The sequence below is a fragment of the Oncorhynchus nerka genome, linkage group LG24 (assembly GCF_034236695.1).
Source record: "Oncorhynchus nerka isolate Pitt River linkage group LG24, Oner_Uvic_2.0, whole genome shotgun sequence".
Classification (NCBI taxonomy): domain Eukaryota; kingdom Metazoa; phylum Chordata; class Actinopteri; order Salmoniformes; family Salmonidae; genus Oncorhynchus; species Oncorhynchus nerka.
The window spans coordinates 60,126,932-60,146,075 of NC_088419.1; the positions used below are offsets into that span (position 1 = coordinate 60,126,932).

The window sequence follows — 19,144 nt, forward strand, 5'->3', positions numbered from 1 at the left end:
CTTATGTAAATAAGGCATTTCTGTTTTTTTATATAGATTTGCAAAAATTTCTAACCTGTTTTTTCTTTGCCATTATGGGGTATTGTGTGTAGATTGATGAGGAAAATATTTTATTTAATCAATTTTAGAATAAGATTGTAATGTAGCCTCCAGAGGCATCGCCATGCGCCTCCCACATTTTGTAACAATGCGGAGGGGTCTGTATAGCTCAGCATTGACATGCTTAGTTGATGGTAGGTGGGAGAGGTACATACTGTATAAACACAAACTCACTTCCTTGACAACAGCTCTGCACTACTCCGCGAAGCGCAAGAAGTATGAATGCCCTGACACAATGCACTTCTCACTCCAGAATGCGCGCTCTCCTGCCAATTTGTGCACATTCCTTGTTTCATAACTTAATTGTGTGAATTGTTTGCATTTCATTGTTATTGTATATCAATTCCCCATTACATATATCACCAGTAGTACATTAACCATTAATTCCGATAATGTCTATGTTTATGCATTCAATATTATTATTCCAATGTTCCTGTTCTCATTCTCGGAGTAGACACATGGTTTGCAGAGTGCACAACCTATGCTACACCTGTGAAACAAAAGTTTTGGTTTGTTTAAATCCATTTTGGCGTTCTGTAAATTTAGTCATTGTCTTTTGTTTAGAGCGCCCTTGTCAATGTTGAGTAAGTAGGCCCATAGGCTACCTGACCTTTGCGCAAACCTAGTCATATAAATGTGCCCATTGGGGATATGATTGGCTTAACGCACCACCACTAATGACCTGTGGAGTTTCTCTAATGTTTTCTTTACCTCAAACATCAAGAAAACGAAGCCTGTTTTTATATCCATCGAGAACGACAATAATTTGTTCCTCAATGTATCTGGAAAATCTTTCCAGCTCTCTCCCTTTCGATAACCACTCAAATGTCATGCTCTGATCCAGTGGAAACATAATACAATAGGCTTCTCAATAGAATAGGCTTCTTATCAGTGCCTGGCTTGACTTGGACTGAAATATGTTCCGGTACTCGTTTTGGGTGCTGGTACTGTTTATATTTAGGTTCAGGAACTGCACAATACCTTTGAGCTGCTAATATTCTTTAAGGGGAACAGGAGCTTAAACAGTAGAACATTTGAGGTGCTGGTATTCAGCTCCGTTGAGGTATTGTCATGGACCGGCTCATCTCCCGTAACAAAGAGGCAACAACAAAAATATATTTACTAACTAAAGTCAACTATAAACAAGTAACAATAGTGTGTGTAGTCAGTAATCAGTAGTGTGAGTGAATGGTTGCAAAATAAAATAAATTAATTCATTAAAAGTGAAAGAAGTGAGTGGTTGCGTGCATAGATGGTGATAATGACAGGTCTTGAGAGGTGCCAAAACAAACAAACCAAAAATCGACCGAGGTAAAAAGAGTTTCAGGGTGGATATTCGCGCTTTCAAACCATTTCAGCCACAGACTCCAAATAAGTGTCATGGTGTTGCGCACAACATTGTACAGGTCTTATTTTCACGATTTGGACCTTAATTCGCGTTAAAAAAAAGCTAATAAACATGTGGAAATGTAAGCGGTATTTTGTATCCTGTTGAATTAGTTAGGGAGCGTAAACAAGGTACAAACTTTTTTTTACATTTGAATTTCAATAGCTCCTTGGTCATGTGACCAACTGACTTCAAACAAGGTTCAGAATGTACACTCAGCATGCCAACACATTGCACACCCTTTATTTTTTCCATTTTAATTACACACGTTTTTACATTAACATTTTTAACTTTCTAGCTTCAATAGCTCCTTGGTCATGTAACACTCAGTGGTTCTTCACACTGCACACCCTTTAGTCTGTCCATTTTCATCTCACGCAATTATACATGAATTTTCTGTTTTTCAATTACTCTAATTTCAATAGCTCCTTGGTCATGTGACCTACTGTCCTCAAAGAAGGTTCAGAATGTCCACTAATTACCCCTCTATATTGCACATCTTTTAGTTTGTCCATTGACTGTACATTCTGACCAAAGAGCTATTGAAATTTGAAAGTTTGAAAAATTCATGTAAAAACACGAGATGAAAATGGACAAACTAAAAGGTGTGCAATATAGAAGGGTAGTCAGTGGACATTCTGAACCTTGTTTGAATCTAGTAGGTAACATGACCAAATAGCTATTGAAATTAGAATGTTTACAAAGTTCATGTGAAATCATGTGGGATGAAAATGGACAAACTAAAGCGTGTGCAATATGTAGGCCCACTGAGTCCAGTAGGTCAAATGACCAAGGAGCTATTGAAATTAGAAAGTAAAAAAATGTAGTGTAAAAACATGTGAGATGAAAATGGACAAACTAAAGGATGTGCAATATATAGGGGTAGTTAGTGGACATTCTGAACTTTGTTTGAGGTCAGTAGGTCACATGACCAAGGCGCTGTTAAAATTAGAAACATTGAAAAATCATGTCAAATTGTGTGAGATGACAATGGACAAACTAAAGGGTGTGTAATGTGTGTTGGACCCAATCCACAACACTCTCCCTTCATCTGGATTTATTAGGAAATTAGGCTAATGGATGTCAGGCTTTATGGGAGCACATGTCAGCCCCCACCGATATCCCTGGCCTAGCCTAAAACAGAGGAAATCGATGAAAAGCTTCTGCATGTTAGTCCTATCACTTTTGAGCTTTTAGTATTTATTTATCCAATAAATAAACATCTAAACAAGGAGGTAGAGGCAGGATTTTGGTTTCTTTCTACATCTTTATTGTAAGAATATCATACAAAATATATTCAATCAGTAGGCTCATCACACAATTGAGACAAGAGATACATTCTTGTTACTCAATACAAGTAATTATCTATAAATACATTTCTCTTTCCGATACCAGAAAACCATACCTGTCCATGTCTATCCAGTTCAACGCTAGTCATGAAGGGACTAGCCTCTATGTCTTTCCAAGGCTACACGTACTGTATGCAGAACAGACCCGTTGCTTTCAGTAAGTGTGTACATATACTGTAGTTAGTAGAGGGTATAGTACAGTGGTGGGTCCCATAGCCCGTTGTGTCTTGCATTGCACAGGGAGCACACTGCCTGTGGGGGTCAGTAACCCTGGTCCTTGTGTGACATCCTCAGGATCTGCAGTAAGAGCTCTTGGACCTCCTCATCCATCCGGCCCTGAGGAAGACACAACAAGTCTCATCCCCTCATCCCCTCAACTACACAACAACACTTCATATTGCACTGACCCGATAATGATGTGTCTTCTACAAAGGTGTATAGAGTTGTACTTACCTGTACAGCAGCCAGTAGATGGGATCGGTATACAGCTACAACTTGTCTGTGCTTTCGTTCCCAATCCTGTAATAAGATATACAATACAGACAGTATGCTCCAGCATTCTTTAAACCATGAACCTCAGTATTTGTTTTGGCTCAGTGATGCCCTCACCTGGAGCTCCTTGGAGAGTACAGCCACTCTGTTCTGCAGCGCCACCTGCTGGCCAGGGTTCACAGGGGGGACCCTCTCAGAGTGGGAGTGAGAGGAGGAGTGGGAAGAGGAGAGTCCCAGAGGAGGACTCAGGGCCCCCAGAGCCTCCTTCAGACGGAAAACCTCCTTAGACAGCTCCATTATCTACACAGGGAGATCACAGATCCCTTCATTTCCCATGGTCTTTTTCTCAGTTCCAAATCACACTCATGCCCTCACACTTCAGCACTATGTGTTGATCTAAATGGAATGGACAGTAACATGGCCAAATTCCACCCAGCTTACCAGAGGGCAAGGGGTAGGTTGCCTGATGACTTATACTGAATTTAATTCCACTGCTCTATTTATTTATCGCTACGTACTTTCAGTCTGAGACCGCCATCGTAAAAGTAGTTTCTGCTGATGTTAAAGAGTGGGGCATTGTACAAAACAAGTCATCAGCGATTGGATCGTCTCTAACCAATCAGAGTATCAAAGCCAATGATTTTACCCGCATGTGTTCAGGCTCTGGCACAACCCATCGGTTTCTTTGACCAATCAAAATGGTTTGAATGTGTTCGCATTCGAGAAGCCATGCATTCGAGAAGTCATGAGGGAGGAGATCAAATCCAGACTCATCATGGAGACGAAACATTAGTTGGTGTGGCGTTTGGCCTAAGCGATGTGGATGGGTAGCCAGACAAAGGGGTAGGGTCTAGGGGTCGATTTCCAAATAAAGTACAGTGTTGCTCAATTTAACTTCTACCATCTGTGTCTCTGTCTCACCTTGCGGTCCTTCTCCTTGACCAGGCCCTGGGAGTCCTGGATGTCTTTGTGGAGCTCCTGGATGTGGCTGGACTGGGCCTGCAGGTCAGCCAGCTGCTGTTGCGCAGTGGCCAGCTGAGCCTCGGCCACCTGACGTTCACTCTTATTAAACAGAGCCTCCCGCTGCACCTGGAACACCTGTTGGGAGGGAGACAGGGAGAAAGAAAGACGTTTTATTGTCACACACCGGATAGATGCAGTGAAATGTGTTGTTTTACAGGGTCAGCCATAGTAGTACAGCACCTCTAGAAAGGGGGGGAGATAGATGAAGGGAAAAGGCTGTAAGGAGATATAGAACACACACATAAATAACGCAAAAGGAGTCTGTAGTCTGTAGCATGTGGCTTTTAGTCAACTCTTGAGTTAATGTTTGTCTCTAACGTTCTTCAAATTCTCAGTATTTTGGTAAACAAGAACAAAAAACACACACACACACCTCGGTGCAGGTCTTCTCATGTTTGCGTGTGAGGTCGTTGAATCGGGCGGTGAGTGTGTTGATATCGGCCTGCAGTGAGAGGCGCTGGGACTCGTGGTCCTCCTTGGACACCAGGCCCTGTTCCAAAGCCTTCTGGGACCTCATGTCTCTCAGCTCTGTCTCCTTCACACTCAGAGCATCCTTGGCCTCTGCCGCACTGCTCTCACTGGCCTGCAGAGCGCGCTGCAGCTCCAACTGATACAACAGGAACAGTAGACAGCATGAAGTCAGGAAGTACTACTTTCATAGTACTGTCAAAGATTTTTACAACTAACCCAGGATAGACCAGAGCATGTCATTTTCAGTGGGAGAAATTGAATCACAGTGAGCAAGCCAAGCAAGGAGTTGGGCCGAGCCAAGCACGAGCTAGTGAGATCCCATTGGTGCGTTTTAGAATTTATTGGAAAATTTCCATTAGGGAGCGCCTACACTGTGACGTGCCCTTGTGCAATAACTCAATCTGCCCTTTGCACTCCTAAACAACGCAGTTTTTTGAAACTTTGGCATATGGTAAATTCCACAAAACGCAGTCCACTCAGTTTTTTTCAGATTTTAGTTTTGGAAACAGAAAACTGTATGGAGATCAAATGTTTCATCGATGAGAAGATTAGCAGAATTTCAGCCAAAATCCATCTTCTCCCACTGCCGGCCACTGGGCTTCCTCTCATCACTGGATGCTTCACATTTATACATCCGGTGAAATATCGGTCTCATTGATCTATCTGTGGTACTGTAGTGTAGGCTACCCAGTCCCTCCAGGATTTCACTGGGCTTTATTGTGGTATTTGCGGGGAAACATGCTTGATTTTGCTGGGGCAATTCTGACATTTTGCATGGCAATATGCAATGATTTTGTCCAATTTGTCACAAATGTGTGGACGAGGGAAAGAGTTTGTTGACATATGGCTTGATTGAACTATATTATGCAGTAAATGTGCAGTGATCGGTTGAAATTGCGTGCCCTTTTTTTCTACTGCGGTGATGGGTCCGCTTTTTTGCGATAAAATTGCAATGATTTACTGTTTTATGCGGAAATAGTACAGTGATTGCCAGAATTTAGTTATTTGTACTAAAACATATGTTGTATTTATGATAGCCTAATATCCATTTACTTAAAACCTCAATACGATCCGAGGCTAAGTCCCTCATCGCTTGCATGCATTTCTCGTCAAGCTAACCTTAACTTTATTGTGCTCCTCCCTGGGTATAAGGTCCTGTTGTGTGGCCTGTAGCTGGGCCTCTAGCCTAGCCGTCTCAGTCTGGGCATGGCATCGCAGGGCCCTTTCTGCCTGCAGCTCCTGGGCTGTCTGCGCCAGCTGCTCCGACAGGGCCGACAGCGCCTCTGTGTGTTGGGACAGGGACACTGCGTCTCTCATGTGGAGGGTGTCCTGGGCCCGGCCCTCGCGTTCCGCACACAAACAGTCCAGAGCCTGAGCTGCTTCCTGCCTAGCCACCTCCAGTTCCTCTCTCACCCGTCTCAGGGAGGGCTCTAATTGGAGAGAAGAAATATCACAGACTTCGAGAGTGCTCTGATTGGTGAGAAGTGTCATCACGCAAGCCTCAGAAAGAGTTCTGATTTGACAGAACTGCCGTCACAAACTCAGAGAAACATGAAAGTCATTACATGACAGCAAATGAATGGTTAGAAACAACTTATTTAAAGCTTACCACTGTGATAGACTACAGTGAAATAATGTGTCCTTGTGCCACAGAGAGCAAAGATGATCGATAAGGTAGAGAATATTATAATACCGGAGTATAACAATAACAGGACACCAGTTAGACAATAGGGAAACACACCTGATGTGATGGAGGGCTCTGACCCCTCAGACCTATCTTCCTCCTCTTCCTCCTCCTCGTCTCCTTGGTGGTGAGTGGGGCTGGGGGGGCGTAGTCTCTCCAGCTCCAGTAAAGCCTCGTTCAGTCTCAGGCTGGCCTCAGCTCTCTCCCTGGCCAGCTGCTCACACTGCAGACCCAGGGTCACCTGCACCTCGTCCAGCTCCGAACGGGGAACACACTGCCTCAGCTCCTCCTCCAGCTCCCCCACACGCCCCTGCAGCCTCCACACCACCTCCCCTTCTTGCTTTACCACACCCTCTCTCCTTTCCACCGCTTTCCCTGACTCCTTGCTCTCTGCCAGGTCGGCTTCAAGCTCACTCACCCTCTCCCTGAGGCTCCTCACTGTCTCACTCTCCCCTCCTCCGTCCTCCTTTTCGCCCTCTTTTTCTGTTCCTTTATCTTCCAGGGCTGCCTGTAGTTTCTTAACTTTCTTTCTCAGCTGTTTGACTGTGTCATTGTCCCCTGTGCTCTCGCCCTCACCCTCACTCTGTCCCTCCCCCTGTCTCTCTCGCTCTTTCAGCACCGCCTCCAAGTCCCTCACCCTCTCTCTCAGCTGCTGTGTCTCCTGGCCCGCCCCCTCCGTCTCACCCACCGTGCCCCCATGGCCCCCTGCCTGTTCCACAGAGTAGACCCCAAGGTGCACCTGTTCTCTCAGCTCCTCCAGTTCAGACTGGGAGTGAGCCAGCTGCTCCACCAGCCCACACAGCCTCTCCTTCAGCTCCTTACTGCTCTCCCCCTCCATCTCCTCTGTCCGCTCCTTCCCCTCTGCCCCTGACACCCCATCTCCTCCCCTTCCACCTCCTCACACCTGCAGAAAATCAAATCAATTTATATAGCCCTTCTTACATCAGCTGATATCTCAAAGTGCTGTACAGAAACCCAGCCTAAAACCCCAAACAGCAAGCAATGCAGGTGTAAAAGACAACAAACATCAGAACTGAAGTGAGAGGTTTAACTATGGTTGTAGAGGCATATTATGTTAGCTAGAATCTTCTAATTACAATACTGTGGCTGGCAGGGTTCAAATTACACACGGACTCTTAAATAGTGGGCTTAAATATGCTAAAAATAGTGAGCTGGACCAGTGTTAATATTTTGAACCCTTATGGGGGTGTCCATGTTGATTTAATACTTTAGTCCTTACCGGGGTGCTCTCATGGTAGTGCTCAGCACCCCAGGGCACCTCTATAAATTGAACTCGAAACCTAGTGGGTGGTGTGAATGTGACATTTTAGTCATTTAGTAGATGCTCTTATCCAGAAGGTATAAGGTGGCTGGTGTGGGTGGTAATCCTTACCCCTGTTCCCCTGCCATGCTGAAGGCCTCAGCTGAAGCCTGGGCCTGGGAGTAATGCTCCTGCAGAGCTTCAAACTCCCTCCTCAGGGAGTCATACAGAGCCGTGGGGACAAAGTCTGGGCCGGATGTCTGCATGTCAGTGTCATCTTTCTCAAACATCTCCAGCATCTGCAAACCACACAAGATCACAGTACAGAAATAATCGGTGAGGGTTTGTTTATTCTCTAGCGGTTGTGATATGTATATCATAGGTTAAGCATCCTATTTTCCTATTGTGAAAACTTTATCAACTCAAGTCGCCAGTCACAGAACTCCTCTACTCCTCCTTGCTGACAGGTTCAGACTTTATACCAGCCCTTGTACTAGCTCTCATGCAGTACACAGCCTCAGACACACCCTCCAATGGTAGCCTGGCTGTAACCCTTTGTCCCGATTCTGTCTACTTGTACAGACCATGACCCAGTTAGTGAAGAATGCCTGCAACCAGTCTCTGTGACTCTCTGTGATGCTATTATTCTATTCCTAGCTGGATGCTACATCATAGGCCTATAAAGTGGTTATGACTAACGGTCCAATCTGACGCTGCACAGCCAGCCTTGAACCAGCAGCATCATCAGTACTACTCTGGACTCTGAAGGGCCTTTTAAGAACTCCCTCTCTATCAATTCATTAGCCGATGCTGTGTGTGTGTTTGGTGTGTGTGTGTTTGTTACCTGCACTTTCAGGACCAGCTCCTGATTCTGTAAGGCCAGCTCCTTCAGCTGTCTGCGTAGCTCAGCCACAGTGTCTGAGTCTGCAGCACCAGGAGAGGTGGGGTTGAGGGAGTCTGCCTCCCCCTCGTCCAGAGCAGAGGGAGACTCTCTCGACCGCCTGGAGAGCAGCTTCTCAGCACCTTCAAGATAGACGGAGGTAAATCAATGCCATATTTTGACTAACAAAACATCAGCCATTGCCATGTCAGTAGCAAGAATTTGAGTGATGATTCATCATCTAGGTATGACGCTCATTAGGCTGCTATAGCCTAAGTCCATCTATCAAACATTTGGTCAGTTTAACAAATTTAACAAACTGCCAGCAGTATTCCCTCTCTACCCGCACACACCTGGGAAGTCCAGCATGTCGTCATCTGAGTCACTGGCACCGATCACCTGACCTGCCTTCAGCTCCTCCAGTTCAGTCTGCAGCCTGTCCCGCTCTGCCTCCGCCTGCTGCAGACGCTCTCTCAGCTGAGTCAGCTAGCACAGGGAGAGAGTGAGTTCACAGCGGATTTCTTTTCAGAAATATGAGAGGTTTCTAGGGAATAGGCGTTTGAGCTTGAGCTCAAAAGTGGACGGAAGTGGACATTGCATGCAGTACCTCCTCCAGGGCAGTGTGGGCGCTGTTCTGCTGCTGCTCCAGACCTTTGATCTTCTGGAGCAGACGTCCTCTTTCCAGACGCAGTCTGCGGATCTCCTCAAACACCTCCTCATCCTCCATCTCACAGACACACACATAGCAATACCTATCAGTAATATCACAGTCGCACAGCAGCACCGTACTCATTAGCAGTCTCAAATTGAATACAGTAGATAGTCATTCACTATGTATTGTCTGTTACTGTCTGCTACAGTCATAAATACTGATCCTAAAAATTGATATCTAAAGATGAGTACCTTGAATTGAGATGTGTTAAGGTTGTATACCATAAGGATAAGCATATTTTATCTCCTGTATGCTTAGTTGCTATTAGCGTTGCAAATGGAGGGTATATTACTGGTAACATTTACCAGTAAACTAACAGAATCTAGTGGCCTTTCTGGTTAATTCAGATGATCACAGGTGTCTGTAATTATCTCTGGTCTTCTGTGTGGCCTTATCACTTGGAAAATATATACAATAATTTTAAAATGTAAAAATATGATAAAACTGTGAAACATTAACATAAATATAACCCATCAACTTATTGAATAACATTGATGTTTAAAATGAGGGTTACAGCATTAAAAATCCTTTATATTTTTTACACACTTTTATATATTTTACTAGCTTTGTCAATAGGTCTTTGTTGTTCATTTTTTTGGAGCCAAACTGGTGACAGTTGCGAAAAAAAGTAAATAGTTGGAAGAGTTGCAGAGTTAATTGAAAATAATGCCATTGTTGATTAGATACTTTTTAAATTAGGCTATTATCTCTTGAACCATCTACTAGAAACTCATGGACAATATAGACAAAGATATCAAATAGATGACCTATTAATTACCAACATTGCAGAACATTTTGGTAACTTTGGTAAATTACCGGTAGTTTTGCAACCCTAGGTGCTATGCATACACTATGCAGTGGCAGGGGACGTAACTCACAAGGTTAGCCTGAGCAGAGCGCTGCGTCTCTGGGGACTGAGGAAGGGGAGCGGGTCTCTGGGTCAGAGGCTCAGGAGAGGCAGGGGGAGGAGGGCTCTGGGAGGCAGGAGATGGCGGGGAGCCCTGGAACATGGTTATCAAAGTTATTATGAGCATGATTATCACAGCATAAGTAAGAGTTAGTAAGAATCATACAAAAAGCATTTTGATATGTCAAAGTAACGACTATGTCATCCATCTCTGGAGCTGCAGTCGTACCTGGGGAGGGGAGCGTGGAGGAGGGGGGGCTTTCCTCTTACGGGGGGTCGTACCCCCTGGTAGAGGAGGGGGAGGAGGGGGCTGTCGCTGGAGGCACAAACAAACAGAAGGAACAGGGGAAAGCAGGAGGAGAGGAGCAGCAAGGTCCATAACAAAGCAAGCAGTACTGTCGCCTAAAATGTCTTGTAATGAGACTTTTACTTGTTTTCCTTGTGAGATGTTACTTCAGCTGTTGTTGTTCAAAAGTTGTTGTTGTAGATTGAACATGTGATAAGAAGTTGGTGTTTGTTCCTATGTGGTAAAGTCTATTATGTACAATTCAGTAATACTGGCCATGTTTTCACATGAAAATGAAATGATGAGTGGTAAGTTACCTCTTCTCCATTGCCCTCAGTGGCTACGTATGCATGGGAGAGACAAACGGCAAGGCCTTTTAACCTCTGGTCCATTGAGATTCAAGACACTCACACACACACGCAATGATTTACACTGCAGCTAAAGCTAAAAAGCATACCCACTACCCACAAAAGCATACCCCAAAAAGCTAAATAAAAAATCCTCCTATATCCTGTCGCACACAGTATACCACCACACAACAGTATACCACTACACAACAGTATACCACCACACAACAGTGTACCACCACACAACAGTGTACCACCACACAACAGTGTACCACCACACAACAGCCCTACTGTAAGCTGTAAGCTACAAGACTCCTCATTTATCAGATACACCAGAGACATTTTAGGGACGGCTCTATTTTCATTCCCCTCCATTTCAAACAAAGCACACATCTGTTTTTCGTAAATCAGCAAGCCTTTGTTTAAAGATAAAAGTGCAGCAAGCCTTCCCTCTCTGTTTCAGCCTGTTACAATTACCCCCAGCTGTCTCCTTCACCGACTTTCTCACATTACAGCCATTTCCTGGGGGACCAGATTGAGGCCATAACCCAGACCATAGAATTACATCTGATAGAAAGGATAAAGGACCATGGATTTTGGTACAGTACACCCAATAGCAGACATCGTTTTGTGGCAGTTACCATGTCAATTGATTAAACATTTGAAATGGTACACCAAATATGGCCTCCGTTCACCCAGCAGGGAATATTGATTTGAATTAGTCTATTCTATCGATTATAATTCTATGCACCAGACTGTCACTGCCAGAGCCCAAAGTAGGGCTGCAAGTGCATAGTCGGGGTCCATTCCATTTCAATTCAGAGGGTGGATGGAAATTCCAATTCAACCATTGTAAAAATCCAAATTGAAATGGAATTGAGCCCAATCCTGCTGCAGTCAGCAGGTAAGACAACCAAAGGTTACCGTTGGTTACCTGGAGCTCTGTTTTGCAGCAGCTGTGCGATGCGCTGGTTGCCGGCAGTTGAGCTGTAGTGGGCTGCGTGGTGTCCGAGGGCGTCGGCCAGATGTGGGTTAGCCCCTCCCCTTAGCAACGCCTCCACAGTCTCTGCACTGTCACTCTCACAGGCCAGCATCAGGGCTGACCTACAACACACAAAAAACACAAGATCAAGAACATAAGAGGACACATAACATATATTTAGCCCCTTATGAAACACTGCGGGTCTATCTGACTACATAGCCAGCCATCACCTTTGTCTTATGTTCAGAGTTTGTTTTGCATAAGTCAATCTAATACAAAGCCTTGTTTGTTGAGTCTTGTTGAAGTACCTGCCCTGGCTGTCCTGTATGTTGGGATTGGCTCCTCGGTCCAACAGGAAAGCACACAGCTCCACTCTGCTCATCTGGGCTCCTAGGATCAGCGCGGTCACCCCATCCTGAGATAGCGAGGCCACAATAACTTAACATGGTTGATTGTTTCATGTGTGTTAGTGATGGGCTGTAACAAAACCCTGCACACCCTTTAGCTCTCCTGGATCTGACTTGGTGGCTATTGCCGTACAGAGACAGTCTAAGGCCTACGCCACTTACCCCGTCCTGGGCATCCAGACTGGCCTTGAAGTCCCACAGAGTCTCAGTGCAGGACAAGCAGCCACTCACAGCTGCAGGAAGATGGACAGGCACCATAGTGAAACAAATGGAAGGTACAAAAGGGTTGAGTTGTTTACAGTGTTACACATACAGTGCTGTAATCAATTGTATTATACAGTAGCTAGTGCATTGCAGACCTGCGTGATGCAAAGCTGTCCGGCCAAAGCTGTCTGTGGAGTCTACAGACAATCTCTCCTGTGGGAATAAGAGACACATTTCACCAGAAATGCATGATAACTGCATACCTTATTTTCCGTGTATCGTAGTAATATTAACGGTGTCTGACTGTCTATTGCACCTGTAATAGTCTCTTCAGGCACTCAGGCTGGCAGTTCTTTGCTGCTAGGTGAAGGGCACTGAAGCCTTGGGGTTGATGAGGGCATTTCAATCACCAAGAGAGAGAAGGAAAGAATGAGAGTAGCAAGAGAGCATGTTGTAATTGTTTTGACCAGGTATAGCCACAAAGCGTTACCTTGGAGGTCCGTGACACTAAATGTGTTAACAACATGTTCAGTTAATGAGACTGTCGTTTCACCTGTACCATCTGACACGTTAATGTCTGGCCCGTGAGCCAGGATGACCTCCAAGCAGTCCAGACGACCCCGAGACGCACAGAGATGGAACCTACCAGGAAGAGATCATGTCCTTATGGTGATGAAGATAATCAACAAGATGATCAACACTAAAAAAGAAATGTCCTCTCACAACTGCGTTTATTTTCAGCAAACTTAACATGTGTAAATATTTGTACGAACATAACAAGATTCAACAACTGAGACATAAACTGAACAAGTCCCACAGACATGTGACTAACTGAAATGGAATAATCTGTCCCTGAACAAAGAGGGGGTCAAAATCAAAAGTAACAATCAGTATCTGGTGTGGCCACCAGCTGCATTAAGTACTGCAGGGCATTTCCTCCTCATGGACTGCACCAGATTTGCCAGTTCTTGCTGTGAGATGTTAACCCATTCTTCCACCAAGGCACCTGCAAGTTCCCAGACATTTCTGGGGGGGAATGGCCCTAGCCCTCACCCTCTGATCCAACAGGTCCCAGATGTGCTCAATGGGATTGAGATCCGGGCTCTTCACTGGCCATGGCAAAACACGGACATTCCTGTCTTGCAGGAAATCACGCACAGAACGAGCAGTATGGCTGGTGGCATTGTCATGCTGGAGGGTCATGTCAGGATGAGCCTGCGGGAAGGGTACCACATGAGGGAGGAGGATGTCTTCCCTGTAACGCACAGCGTTGAGATTGCCTGCAATGACAACAAGCTCCCTCCACCTCCAAATTGATCCCGCTCCAGAGTACAGGCCTCGGTGTAACGCTCATTCCTTCAACGATAAACGCAAATCCGACCATCACCCTTCCTGGTGTAACTCGGGCAGTTGTTGTTGCCATCCTGTACCACAGGTGTGATGTTCGGATGTACCGATCCTGTGCAGGTGTTGTTACACGTGGTCTGCCACTGTGATGATGATCCTCTGTCAATCCTGTCTCCCTGTAGTGCTGTCTTTGGAGTCTCACAGTACGGACATTGCAATTTATTGCCCTGGCCACATCTGCAGTCCTCATGCCTCCTCGCAGCATGCCTCAGGCACATTCACGCAGATGAGCAGGGACCCTGGGCATCTTTCTTTCAGTGTTTTTCAGAGTCAGTAGAAAGGCCTCTTTTGTGTCCTAAGTTTTCATAACTGGGACCTTAATTGCCTTCCGTCTGTAAGCTGTTAGTGTCTTAATGACCGTTCCACAGGTGCATGTTCATTAATTGTTTATGGTTCATTGAACAAGTATGGAAAACAGTGTTTAAACACTTTACAATGAAGATCTGTGAAGTTATTTGGATTTTTATGAATTATCTTTGAAAGGCAGGGTCCTGAAAAAGGGACGTTTCATTTTTTGCTGAGTTTAGTTCTGAAACAAAGAAACCTAACCCTAGACTAATAAGCAAGTTCAATAACGACTCTCCATTGAAAGTGCTTGTTAGTCTAAGACTAGGCTTAGTCTGTGTCCGGGAAACTGGCCCTAAGTGCTGGTACTTACGCTGACTTTCCCTCCACGTCCAGTTTGGTGGGACAAAGTCCCTTCTTCACAATCAGGGCAGCTACTTTGTCAGGCTCGTTCTGCTCTACAGCCTGCAGTAGTCTCTCATCGCTCTTACTCCAGTCCTGACTCTGAGGAGACAGGGACAGATGGGTCACGACTCAGTTGCAACCTGGGGCTCATGATCAGAGCTAACTAAATTACAGTACATTCAGTACAGAATAAACACGGACCCCTATTTGATTACATAATATACAAAGATCTGAGGGATGACTAACCATCGGTCTAGATGAGACTGCCAGATCTAATACTGTGTGCCTCGTCAAAGTGAAATGACGATGGACATACGGCACAAGCTGATTCAATGGGACATTACACACAGTACACAACATTTATTTTGAGCAGTTTTTGCCAGAAAAAGTAACCCTTTGAGAGAAAGTACAATGAAAAGACAGCTGAGGTCAAACAGATGTAAAAGAGAGTGTACCTACCACCAGTAAGCTGAAACAGGGACAGAAATAACGCTTCATCAGGCTCAGAGCTGACGATCGATAGAGCTAGGAAGGATCCATAGACCCATAGAGCGGTGCACTGCCTGATCAGAATTCTGACACACACAAACATACACACTACTCAATTGCCACTAGGCCTTAAATACAGCCTCAGAGTTTAGCACTAACTTAGCACTGACTTAATGACAAAGCATAAATGCACAGCATAAACCTCGCTGAAAACAATCGACAACCCCATGCATGTATCAAAACAGAAACATGATGATGCACATACTAAAGATAAACATTAGGCTATACTTTCTTGCACAAACACACACACTGCTTCAGCCCTCTGAGTCTCACGATAACATCGCTCTCCATACGCAGTGCTCTGCTCTCTCAGCCAAAACACCTTCCCCTCTTCCTGTGCTGCTGCTCTCAGGGACCTACGTACTCAGTCTGCAGTCTCAACCTGGCACACACACACACACACACACACAACCTCCCTCTTTTGGTGCCCTTCTTATTTTTCACCCCAGCCTAGTCTGGTACAGTCTTCTCTGCCTCCTCTCACAGTCTGTCCATTTATTTCAGTCAGCTCTCTCCCTCCCGGTGCTGTCCTACTTGGACTAGTTAGCCCAGCCACAGTCTTTCTCTGGGCCTGTGTGCATCAGGATAAGATGAATGCTCAGCAGAAAGAGGAGAAAATGCTGGCTGGTAATACCAAGGTAGGGCAGAGGGGACACACTGATAAAAAATAAAAAATAAAGATTTATTGTCACATACACCGGATAGACACAGTGAAATTTGTTATAATATGTCGTCCCTGGAGCAAATTAAGGTTAAGTGCCTTGCTCAAGGGCACATTGACAGATTTTTCACCTTGTCGGCTTGGGTATTCAAACCATCAACCTTTCGGTTACTGGCCCAACGCTCTAATCGCTAGGCTACCCTCAACCCTATATAAATATTATAGAATAATAACATCCGGACTCGACTCTCGTCTGACCTGGACGCAGCAACTTACAGCATTAGAAGTAACTGTCACAATAAGTGAAATAATATAATCTATTATTTTCATAAAATGAGGTCATAAAGTAACTATATCCTTTACTCTTTGCATTATGCATTGTTCTATCAATTGATTAACTCTGTAGAAATGAGGGAAGTGTATACCAACATTAATAACCAGTTAAGTAGGCTGTTTCTATTCTCTATAGTCTGCTTATGAGTGGTCTGTGTGTGACCAACATCGTGAGACAAATTAAGATGGATGATAAGCTACCTGATTTGTGCTCCATCTAGTCCACATAGTGTTATTCCCACTCGCTCCCCCTCCATATCTCTCCCACCCTCTCGCTTTCTCTCTCACTCTCTCTCTCCTTCTATCTCTCTAAATGAAATTCTGAGCATCCCTCCCAGTGAGAGGGTAAGTCATCGACTGATTAATAACTTACTCTGTTCCCTCTCAGCTTCACCCCAGCAGAGCAGCCATATCACTCAGGCTCTGGGGATCTCTCACTAAAACAGGCCAAGGCACACAGGAGTTGAATACTTGAGTTCTACTCAGAGCTTACTGTATAGCATAGCCACACAATGCTATAGCTACTAGCTACTTGCTACCAAACACAAGGCTCCAGTTGCTTGGACATTTAAGACATTAGGCTATACAAAATTAGTACAGAATGGTTCTTGTCTTGGGATTGATCACTTTATTTTCACCTTGACATTACAATCAACTGCATAATGGGATGGGGGTGATAGCAGGAAATGAAGGATTATTTGAATGTGTGTGTGTGTGTGTGTGTATGTGTGTGTCCAGCACAATGTGTGTGTGTTTGTGAAGGGGGGGCTGAATAATTGAAGGCTACCTGAGAGCTCTGGTTACAGCATCAGTCTATAGACTGGCCTGCTCCCCTGCTGTACCCCTGCTGCTCAGTGATACTGACACCCAGCCGAGTGCCCCCCACACACACTGTGAGCACTGGGACCTACATACAGATAGCCATCAGACAAAGAACACCCTATCACCACCGATAGCAGTCAATATCAGGTCCCAAAAAAGTTTAAATAATACTTTTTACTTCACCTAAATACACCTACGAACTCTAAACGTAACCTGACTGTGTTTGTAGATATCAGTGCAGGAGGTGGATGGTTTTGTAAGAGACCGTCTCCTACTCTTGCCTCTTACCTCATTCTTCTTAAACTTTGCCTTGAGGCTCTTCATTTTGGTTTATAGCACTTTGCATCCAGGAAAGGGAAACTGAAAAGAAATACAACAATTTTCTCACCATAGCATTTCAATCTGCCAAACACATGTGGGTTGCTAGCTTTTAACATGCATTCAAACAGGTTTCCCTTTGCATAGCATACAATACAACAATAACCAGGTTTGATGAAGTCTTGTGTGATAAACCACCATATATTTTTTTTATAATGGCATCATTGAGACATAGGGCTATTCTCAGTTTGATTAAAGAAGCATTTAGCCTTTTGGGAAACATAACCAATACATTTACAGGTAATATTACAGTGGTAGTACATAGGTGATAAAAATGTAGTAGGCCAACACACATTAGGCTAAATCCTCAACATTCAATTGGTATAGAAAGAAATACCTGAGGTAGAGTGGCGTTTTTTGGAGGGGGTTTCTTCTGTCCCATGAGTTGCCTGCTGCCGCAACGTACACAACTGGTCCATCCCTTTTGGACTTTCAAATGCACCTGCCCTTTCTTCCAGATCCTCCAATCACCTACGCATCAGAAGCCGGATCGGATTTTGATTGGCAGTCGTACATGACAGATTTAGTGTGGTATGCATTTTTTTATGTAAATATTGGGATAACGCATATTTGTCACTTGAGGATAACGATTCAACTTTTATATCAAATAAAAGTAATTTCTTATTAGAAATAATCTGGTTTATTGCGATTAACCATGTTTCACTGCATTGCAGTTTGTCGTCACAGAGTGTATTGCCGCATATCCCAAATTGTAACACAGTAACGTATTAGGTTAAATGTTGCAGTTTTGGATGACTTCGGGACTTGGAAACATTATTTGATACATTATAGCCAATCACTAAGACCAAAGCAAAAAGACGTAGCCAATGATGATAATTGGGGGGTGGGATTTAAGATCAGCCCGGAAGTACAGTAGTGCACTAGGACAAGTGATGGAGAAGAAAGTAAACAGCGTCGCCTTAAAAGTTGAAAAGGTACAAAGCACTTTAAACGAAATTTGGCTTGTACAGAGAGCTGGGTAGGTTAGCTTACATGATAGTAAATATTAATGTTTTCTTGTAGAACATCACATTTTAGCTGAACATGGCAATTATAACACTACAAATACCCTACACTAATTTACTTACATATAAAATATATATATCTAATTGAAACTACTGGACATTCTGTGTATAACCCTCCAAAGCAAACTGAATTATCCCTGAAATATGTTCTTTACAGCAGGATGGATGAGACAATGGCTACGTTTACACAGGCAGTCGAAATCGGATCTTTTTTTCCACAAATTGGTATTTTGACCAATCGCATCCGAAGCACCATGGCAACGTGCTATATTTTACAGCGAAGGCTGCAGCAGAAGCGAACGCCAGCAAATAAACACAACATTGTTTCACCTTCTTTAACAAAAGACTCAAACAGAAACCGGCAATAGGCTACAGCTTGCTTCACAGTTTCTCCACTAACGATGTACTGTATCTCGACAACGTTGAGTGCATGGGGGGTATGTACCCAGCCTAGTACAGTACTTTCCACAAAAAGTTTTAGTCGATAAGACCAATTAGTGAAAAAAAGATCGGGCTGCCGGTGTGAACACAGCATATGTGGATTGCCCCATAACAGAGACCTGAATGGTGGAGAGCAGATCACTTTAGCCTGTCTCTAAGAACTCTGGTGTAGCTGGAGCGGGAGAGACTCAACTCCAGGATCAGCACAGACAAACCATACCAGCCAAACAGTCAGTCCCCTGCAACAGGTATCACATCATATTTAATCAGATAGTTTATTGAACCGGTGTCTGTCATGAGAATGAGGGAAACAGACTGTACTTTATGCAGTTCTTTCAAATCACCAA

The 19,144-nt window shown here is 44.3% G+C and overlaps 1 protein-coding gene across 1 annotated transcript; it reads right to left on the reverse strand.

The window, feature by feature from the left end:
* Window positions 1-2,739: 2,739 nt before the first annotated feature.
* On the reverse strand, window positions 2,740-15,605 carry LOC115108330 (ankyrin repeat domain-containing protein 24-like). Its single transcript, XM_029632527.2, has 22 exons — window positions 15,048-15,605; window positions 14,557-14,687; window positions 13,045-13,133; window positions 12,808-12,872; window positions 12,647-12,704; window positions 12,450-12,520; window positions 12,189-12,295; window positions 11,833-12,002; window positions 10,869-10,891; window positions 10,495-10,581; window positions 10,237-10,359; window positions 9,254-9,373; window positions 9,000-9,132; window positions 8,611-8,789; window positions 7,899-8,065; window positions 6,563-7,392; window positions 5,941-6,251; window positions 4,724-4,957; window positions 4,249-4,425; window positions 3,445-3,627; window positions 3,289-3,354; window positions 2,740-3,171 (listed from the first exon to the last, which is right to left on the reverse strand). Exons 1-22 carry the CDS (start codon window positions 15,084-15,086, stop codon window positions 3,097-3,099), a joined length of 3,438 nt encoding a protein of 1,145 aa, XP_029488387.2. The 5' UTR covers window positions 15,087-15,605; the 3' UTR covers window positions 2,740-3,096.
* Between the last annotated feature and the right edge of the window lie 3,539 nt (window positions 15,606-19,144).

Excerpts from the sequence above, each read along its gene's own strand:
- LOC115108330 (XM_029632527.2), bottom strand. The coding sequence starts at position 15,086 with ATGAAGCGTTATTTCTGTCCCTGTTTCAGCTTACTGGTG. Across the intron at positions 12,705-12,807 it reads GCCTGAAGAGACTATTACAG|GAGAGATTGTCTGTAGACTC; the intron begins GTGCAATAGACA and ends TTATTCCCACAG. Across the intron at positions 10,360-10,494 it reads CTCCACGCTCCCCTCCCCAG|GGCTCCCCGCCATCTCCTGC; the intron begins GTACGACTGCAG and ends ACCATGTTCCAG.